The sequence below is a fragment of the Hevea brasiliensis genome, chromosome 12 (assembly GCF_030052815.1).
Source record: "Hevea brasiliensis isolate MT/VB/25A 57/8 chromosome 12, ASM3005281v1, whole genome shotgun sequence".
Taxonomy (NCBI): domain Eukaryota; kingdom Viridiplantae; phylum Streptophyta; class Magnoliopsida; order Malpighiales; family Euphorbiaceae; genus Hevea; species Hevea brasiliensis.
Window position 1 is genome coordinate 8,689,319 of NC_079504.1, and position 8,270 is coordinate 8,697,588.

The 8,270-nt window shown below is 36.0% G+C and overlaps 2 protein-coding genes across 3 annotated transcripts; one reads left to right on the top strand and one right to left on the bottom strand.

Annotated features, from left to right (window-relative positions):
- Positions 1-254: 254 nt before the first annotated feature.
- Positions 255-3,958, top strand: LOC110638612 (14-3-3 protein 7). Its single transcript, XM_021789222.2, has 7 exons — positions 255-455; positions 1,594-1,900; positions 2,392-2,479; positions 2,603-2,712; positions 2,906-3,054; positions 3,237-3,271; positions 3,676-3,958. The coding sequence occupies exons 1-7, from the start codon at positions 389-391 to the stop codon at positions 3,679-3,681; spliced, it is 762 nt and encodes a 253-aa protein (XP_021644914.2). The 5' UTR covers positions 255-388; the 3' UTR covers positions 3,682-3,958.
- A 539-nt stretch (positions 3,959-4,497) lies between these two features.
- On the bottom strand, positions 4,498-6,442 carry LOC110638611 (uncharacterized). 2 transcript variants are annotated; one of them, XM_021789221.2, is made up of 4 exons: positions 5,503-6,425; positions 5,233-5,325; positions 5,079-5,146; positions 4,498-4,983 (listed from the first exon to the last, which is right to left on the bottom strand). In XM_021789221.2, the coding sequence occupies exons 1-4, from the start codon at positions 6,136-6,138 to the stop codon at positions 4,833-4,835; spliced, it is 948 nt and encodes a 315-aa protein (XP_021644913.2). In that variant the 5' UTR covers positions 6,139-6,425; the 3' UTR covers positions 4,498-4,832. The 2 variants fall into 2 exon arrangements, with proteins under 2 accessions (XP_021644913.2, XP_057987006.1); XM_058131023.1 differs by lacking the exon at positions 5,233-5,325 and having other exon boundaries at positions 5,503-6,442.
- Positions 6,443-8,270: the final 1,828 nt, after the last annotated feature.

Consider the following 8,270-nt stretch of genomic DNA (forward strand, 5'->3'; position numbering starts at 1 on the left):
TTTTAATTAATTCATTTAAATTTTTTTTTCTTTGCAATGACTTTTGCAACGACCGTCACTGTCACTTATGGGCACTATTCACTTAATCCGTCAATCTACCCCTTCCATGATACCGCCGGTCAGCGGTCTTTATGGTCAACGTCAATCCGACCATACGCACCTAAGTTTCCCATCCAACGGTCAAAAATTCTTCCTAGCCCTAAAACAAGCGGCCCCCATTTCCCCATCAAACCCCTAAATTCCGTAAATCACTTTTGTTGGTCAATCCCACTCCGCAACTCAATCTAACGGCTCATTCGCAAAGTACCGCAACATCTCATAGCAGTTCCCAGCCACCTAAAACCGCTCAAAGCAAAAATCTCACTCGAGCACACACAGAGAAAAGAGGATGGAGAAGGAGAGAGAGCAGCAGGTTTACTTGGCTAGGCTTGCAGAGCAAGCCGAGAGATACGATGGTATGTCTAATTTTGGGTTCTTTTCTAATCTGTAGTTGAGACTTTTGTTTTTTTGATCTCTCATTTTCTGTTCTTTTGGCTGTTTCTGCTAATTGCGGACTGGGTTAAGATATGCACTTTGTTAAATTTCACGCACGAAAGAGAAAATTTCTGCGTATTGTTATTCTCGGATTTATGGGCTTATAGTGACAAATAGTGGGTTTGGTCTATTTTACTCTTTTATGGCTTAACCGTTGGTCATTATCAGATTAAAGTAGGCTACCAGTTACTACATGATTTAACTTGTACTTCATGCTGTTTCAGCGGACTGTAGTTGTTGGTCTGTGCTTGATTTGGTTGTGTTTCACTGTTTTTTACCCTTATGGCTTTACAGGTTCACATAGTTTCCGAATGCTTAATTTGCCTATTACAGTCATTGAGTGTTTGTATATCATTTCTGCGACAACCAAATAAGAGCAGTGAACAAATGAGTTGTTGGAATTCCAGTAAAGCTAAAATTGTCATGTGCTTCTATTGTTGTGTTTGCAGCATTCCTATGTTCTACTTGCCAGTTTTGTAAAATGAAAAGTTTGAGGAGCCGCAAGAAGGGGAAGAAATGTCAATGGTTTTTTTTTTTTTCCTCCTGCTTGGCTGAATTAAGAGAGAGCTTCCTATGTTGATTTTTTTAGTTCTATTTTTACTCTTTGTTTCTTAAGTTAAGAAATTGATTATGCATGGAACTATAAATTTTCTTAACCAAGTCATGTAAGATCATAACGAAGCTCAAAAGTTTGAGCATGTTGAAATTGTGGGAGAAAGACGATGAGGGTGAGACCTAAAGTGATGTGGGGTTAAGCAATTAATAGAGATTAATCAGTTTTGGACATAGCCTTAAATATCTCGGAGTCTACACAAAATGTCAAATGAATAGAATGTTTCTTACTTTAACATATATGTTTTTATCTCTATACTATATTTTCATTGGCTGATTTCATATTTTTTGGGCATTTCAGTGGCAAATCTTGTGTTAGTACTTAGTTGAAAATTACTTTCTTTTTGTACGTGCTTCCCGTATTTATTTTCTTATGTAATATTATAAATATGAAAACATATAGCCATTGAGCTTGATGTTGTTCTTTTTCTTGCTTACTTATTGTAGAGATGGTTGAAGCAATGAAGAAAGTTGCTAGGTTGGATGTAGAATTGACAGTGGAGGAGAGGAATCTGGTTTCTGTTGGGTACAAAAATGTCATTGGAGCAAGAAGGGCATCTTGGCGGATATTGTCTTCCATTGAACAAAAGGAGGAGGCGAAGGGGAATGAACAAAATGTGAAGAGGATAAAGGAGTATCGGCAAAGGGTTGAAGATGAGCTTGCAAAGATCTGCAATGACATATTATCTGTGATTGATCAACATCTTCTTCCCTCCTCCACCTCAGGGGAATCAACTGTTTTTTACTATAAGATGTGAGATTTACGCTTTGTTGGTTGGACACTCAAGTTATTGTGAAATGATGAGAAATGCATCTTAAGATGGTGAAATGACTTTATAGGCTTATAAATTTTACAAGGATAAACTATAGAAGGTCAGAAAATGTAGCTTTAACTTAGATTGCTTGGTCTTTGCAATGTATCAATGGTGCCAAAGTCCAAAAATGTAGAATAAGCATCTGAAAGCAGTGGGAATTTTGTAATATAGATATTCATATGGATGTAAAAATCATGGACATGAAGGGGATTTTGGTCTAAAAATTATATTTGGGATCTTTTAATTCACACTGCTTTTTATTTGAGTTTGTTGTCATACATTTGGTTATGGACTGCATTTTATTCTTTCTAGTCTGTCTACTGGAACAGAATCTGCATGTAGATGTATATTTCTAATTTTGTAATTTTCAATATTACACTATTCCCTTCTGATGCATTTGTGAAATCCTTTTGTTTTCTTTTTGGGACAGGAAAGGAGACTATTATCGTTATTTGGCTGAGTTTAAAGCTGGTGACGATCGTAAAGACGCTGCGGATCAGTCCCTTAAGGCTTATGAGGTGTTTGCGATTCTTCTTCTGTTGATTTTCTCTTCCTCTATATCTTGCTGTCATTTTAAAACATCAAATATGAAGGTAATTGATCATTTAATAAGGTTACTGTGTCTATTCTTTATGCTGCAGGCTGCCACCTCTACTGCATCCTCGGACCTACCCCCTACACATCCAATCAGACTTGGCCTGGCTCTGAACTTTTCTGTTTTCTATTATGAGATTTTGAACTCCTCTGAAAGGTTAATATGGATCCCCTCTGGTCTTTCTCTCTCTCTCTCTCTCTCTCTCTCTCTCTCACACACACACACACACAACACGCACCAACTATTCTTTACATGTTTAGGCCTGTCCAGACATGGAACTCTCAATACAGTTATTGCTGTAGCAGATGTAATATTTGTAGCGCATTTTGAACTACCATGTGTTGTGCAGGGCCTGCCACCTGGCCAAACAAGCATTTGATGAAGCAATAGCGGAACTTGATAGCCTCAATGAAGAATCCTACAAGGACAGCACCCTTATCATGCAGCTTCTGAGGGATAATCTCACTTTGTGGACCTCAGATCTGCCAGAGGAGGGAGGTAAGCACTGTTCCTTTGTGTCTTTGAACTAAGGATTTGAAAATTATCTTTTTTGAAATTTGAAGCTTATAAATAAGGAAAATTGTACTTGCTGATCATACCTAAACTTTGCTATGCTTAGTTCGCAGTTTTCTTAAAAAAAGGCTAACTGATGCTTCTTTTTATGTAACATAATTTGGCAGGCGAGCAAGCTAAAGGTGATGAACCTCAAGCTGAGGTAAGCTAAAATTGAGCTTTGTGAATATTATATGCATTCAGACTATTGGAGAGACTAAGATGGGTGAGAGTTAAGAATCTGTTTGAATATACATGCCCTTTTCTGGCGTTGTTTAAACACAAGTTCACTACTTACCTTGCGATGTAATAATAATAATAATAATAATAATAATAATAATAATAACATGTATCTAGAATTTGAATATTGAATTACAAAATCCTAGGTTTTGATACAAAATGAAACCTAAACGTTTAGTCAAGTTAAAAGTTTTTATTGGTTGGTTGACTTGACTTTAGCATGTTGGGAGTTTTTCCAAGTGTCATTTAGTTTACTTTTGTGGGGGGTTGGGTAATATATTTCTTATTTTCTCCTTTATTGACAACTTATGAACATTGATCTTGCAGAAGTAGTTGGGATAGAAGATATTGATTTTTTCAGACTGGGTTCATTGGAGAGGAAAAGACGAGCTAGAGTGACCATTTGTCTCGTGTGTATTTGCTCTGAGCAGATGCTTCCAGACTATGGTTGTCTTCTTTGCTTTTAGAACATAATTGAACTTGCTACTTGCATATTTGTGGTATACTTTTTAAATCCATAGCTTTAACGACTTGTTAGGTCGGTCCCTTCCTGTATGCCTATCTACTTTCTGTTTTAAGTATGCCATTTTCACTTAAATTTTTTCTTTCATGTCTCTTGTTCCTTTCACTAAAAAAAGTTTTGGTCTCATACCTCCTGTTTGGAAACTAGAATTTTCTAATAATTCAATTCAATTGATTTTTTTTTTTTGGTTAATTCTCATGTTTAAAAATTTAATGGGTGAAAGAACTTAATTTTTTTCAACTTAAAAAAATAGAAATCGTATCAAAAATAATATGATTGTATGATAATCAGATCAAATCTTTTCTTGCAATTTTTTTTTTTAAAACGAAGCCTTGGGAGAGTTAAGAGCATTCGGTGTGTTGCTCTTTCCCTAATCTTGTGGTTGGGAATTCAGTTTGGCTAATATAATCGTGAACTTTCCCTGATCCTGTGGTTGGGAATTCATTTTGGCTAATACATTCATGGACGCTGATATAAGGGAAAGACGGTTGTGAGGGGGGCATTTTCCCGGAACCTTATGACGAGGCCAGGGTTCTCACCTATGCGCGGTATGGCCTCAGGTTTTCTGTTAATCGTCATTTGCTGTCGGCTTGGATCAATGATGAAACTATGAATGGCATGCTGGATTAGTAATGTCTGTATCATAGAAAACGACGGCACATGCGTGTATATCATGTTTTACATGGTACAGTGCTGCAGATTAATTGGAAATCAAGTACATAAACGATGCACTGTGAAAACGTGTCAACGTGTCATGGTAGGACCACGATAAGCTTGTAATCCGATTTACCAAGTCATTGGGAAATGCCTTTCTGGCGAAAGATGAACAATAATGGGGGCGCCAAATAAAAATGTGAAGTCCTTCTTTTTGGTTCTGACCCCTATTGGTCTACCATAGAAGTTAGACCGCTTTCAGGAAGCTCCACTTAACTTGTCTATCACCTGTAGAATAGTTGCCGTTTTAAAAAATTTGAAGCTGGGCTGTCTCTAGGGGAAGTTGCAAATCAATTAGGAATGATTTCAAGAGCTTGATATAATCCTTTGGCTTCTCTACATTGAAGGCGTGCCCTGCATTCTTGATAACTGCCAGATGGGCATTGTCCCCCAAATGCCTAATGTCGAGCAGTTAACACCCACCCAATTCAGAACTAATTCTGCAGGAAACAAAACGCATTTGTATGTTCATGTGTTCGAGACTAATACTAACCTTTTTAATCTGTGACCCAATTCCAGTGGAAAAATTCGATCATTTTCGCCCCAGACTATCAACGTTGGCTGCAGGACAAACGAAAGCAGTTGGTTAATTCATCTTAGCTATGCCCCCAGGTTCGGTAGAAAGAATTGAACAAAAAGGGTTGAACCTGGGTGATCTTGGGAATGTTCGAAAGCTTTCTGTCTTTAGGAATAGCTCGGATCAATTCTTTTTTCTCTTCCACATAATCTCTGCACATTGCCTGCCCATAATTTAGTTAAATTGAACGATTAGCTTGTTTGAACTTTGAAGAACCAAATACAAGAACCCTATCTTCATGTTTTGTAATTTTTTAAAGAGTAATAATCTTAAGATCCTCTTTAATCGAAAGAACTAAACGACGCGATTATAGAAGAATTTATTTACTTAAAGCACTTACGTCAATGAAATCGATGAAGAAGCAATCGGGGATCAATCCCACAGGAGGAGGCCTTAAAAACGTATAACCCACCAACTCTCTCAGCTTATCTGGTTTCAATGGCACCAAAATACTTGCAGCCTCCTCCAAATCCGAAACTCTAAAAACCCCTTCCCTCAAATCCTTCTCTTCCATACAAATACCAGAACAACACACCACCACCCTCTCCACAGCCTCCTTGTACTGCGCCGCTATACTGTATCCAATAAATCCACCATAGCTAAGCCCAACCAAGCTCAGCTTATGTACCGAATTGGCCTCCATAACCCGCATCACGCATTGTGCTTGGAACGACTCGGTCCGCTCCGGCCGAGTAGTGAACGACTCGCCGAAGAAAACTAAGTCGGGGACGTAGACGTTGAAATAAGGGGTGAAGTGACGGATAACGTCACCCCACTGCCACAATGCACTGGCGCCTAAGCCATGGATGAGTAGGAGATTGGGTTTGGTGTGAGATGGGGAGTTGGGAACCCAGAAGTGCATTACGGTGCCATCTTCGAGGTCCGTGATGGTGGATCGGAGACCCAGTTTGGTGAAAGTGGACCTATGGAACCAGTTAATCGCTTCTGTGAAGCTAAAAGTGAAACACCTTGACATTTTTCCAGAACAAACTAACCAGAAACTATTTAAAAAAAAAAAAATTTGGACAAGTATGTGTTGATGAACAATTGGTTAAGCATCGTTTCACTTCAGAAACTAAAATAGTAAATAAAAAAAAAGAATTTGTTAAGATAAATGACATCAGCTCTTTCCTCTATAGTTCATGCACGCGTCCAAATTAATAATTGGTAGCTGCTGCCTCCATCAAATAAAATACGGGAACAGTTGCAGGCTGAAGCTACTGAGCATGTAATTAGAGTAAATTGTATTTTAGATAAGGAAAAGGTAAATGGATACATAATAAATGGAGATAAACACAGAGCAGAAAATTTAAATGAAAAAGGTTTTTGGTAAAGCCAAAAAGGGAGCAGATAAAGAGCAGGAATTTGAATGATGATTGAGTGGACTTGGAAGTCAATCCGTCTGGGTCCATTATTCTTCACCAAAGTTAGGCTTTACTGGCCACGAGGCCTGGCAGCCATTATCGACATGTATGTCTTAAGCTGTATGGTCTCGTCGGCTTTTGTCCCATTACCCAAAAGAATCACCATGGGCCACTGCCAGCCATACACTAATTCTCCTTTTGGATTATGCTATATTACTTTACAATCCTTGTTCTTGATTTTGTTTGATTGAATTCTTAAGCTAATCAATGGGATTTGCAATTCTGTCAATCTTGCACTTTCTCCTAGCAATAACTTTGAAAACCCATCAGACAGGACTTCATGTACATTGGCTGTATGCTGCTTCAGCTACTTTTTCATGTTTTATTTTCAGTGTGAAAATTCTTTGTATGGATTACAAGAATCCAAAACCAACAAATTAACAAAGAAAATACAATAGATCAAGATCTACAAACATGGACAAGTTGCTGAACCAAGAAAGAGGCCTCACCTCAACTAATATATATATATATATATATATAACAGACAGATTTTCTCTTAGTGCTCACATAAAATTTCAAAATAATTATATTTATGTCACGTATCAATATTTAAAGTAGTCAAATTTTCTCATGTGCTAAGTGATAACATTAAATTGAATTTATTGCTAGCAATATTTTCTTCTTTCCACATATGTCAATTATATTAAATTAAATTTATTACTAGTAATTTTTTTCCTTACCTCATTTGTCAATTTTATTGATAGACATATATATATATATATATATATATATATATATATATATATATATATATATATATAAACAGACAGATTTTATCTTTGTGATCACATAAAATTCTAAAATAATTATATTTAAATAACATTAAATTGAATTTTAGCAATATTTTTTTTTCTTTCAACATATGTCAATTATATTAAATTGAATTTATTACTAATAATTTTTTTCCTTACCTCATTTGTCAATTTTATTGATAGTAATTTTTTTCCTTTTGTAACACCCCAAAATTTTAAATTTTATTATTTTATGAGCATTTTTGGTATTTTAATTTTATTTAAATTTTAGGATTTTTTTAGATTTCAAAAATATAAACTTTGATGATTTTTAAAAATTAATTTAATTTTGTATCTCAGCAGGCCAATCAAATCGAGGACGGGATGATCCGGTCGGGTCGGCCCTCCTCGACTTCCAACAAAAATCCGTGATCCGCCACCAAATTGATCGGGTCTTGTGTCTAAAATCATCTACTCGCGGAAATTCGAGATTGTGAAGGGTACATGAATAAATTATGATTCTTTTGCAATAGACTAGTAATATTCAAAGTTTTAGAATTTTTAGAGCTTGTTTGGGTAGTTTTTGCAAAAATGATCAATTATAAGGACTAAATTAAAATTTTACATATTGTGATGGATGATTGATTTGATGGGCCCGGAGGGCTGTGTGATGAGATTGAGTTGTGGATATATGGGTTGTGAATATGGTATTTTTGAATTGTATTGAGTCATTTGTATTAAATAATTGTAATGTAATTGAGTAAAATATTAATTTTAATTGTAATTTCACTATTATTATATGTTCGAGATATATATTATGATTGATAAATTACCTTTTGATGTTATGATGTGAAATTATATGTTGCATTTCACTCCACGGGTGCATTAGTTTTAGATAGTTATAGAGATTATGGTTAAAATCGATATTTTACTCTGTCGAGCGCTCCAATATT

Excerpts from the sequence above, each read along its gene's own strand:
- LOC110638612 (XM_021789222.2), top strand. The coding sequence starts at position 389 with ATGGAGAAGGAGAGAGAGCAGCAGGTTTACTTGGCTAGGCTTGCAGAG. Across the intron at positions 1,901-2,391 it reads ACTGTTTTTTACTATAAGAT|GAAAGGAGACTATTATCGTT; the intron begins GTGAGATTTACG and ends TTTTTGGGACAG. Across the intron at positions 2,480-2,602 it reads AGTCCCTTAAGGCTTATGAG|GCTGCCACCTCTACTGCATC; the intron begins GTGTTTGCGATT and ends TTTATGCTGCAG.
- LOC110638611 (XM_021789221.2), bottom strand. The coding sequence starts at position 6,138 with ATGTCAAGGTGTTTCACTTTTAGCTTCACAGAAGCGATTAACTGGTTC. Across the intron at positions 5,326-5,502 it reads TCTTCATCGATTTCATTGAC|GCAATGTGCAGAGATTATGT; the intron begins GTAAGTGCTTTA and ends AATTATGGGCAG. Across the intron at positions 4,984-5,078 it reads TTGGGTCACAGATTAAAAAG|GCATTTGGGGGACAATGCCC; the intron begins GTTAGTATTAGT and ends GCTCGACATTAG.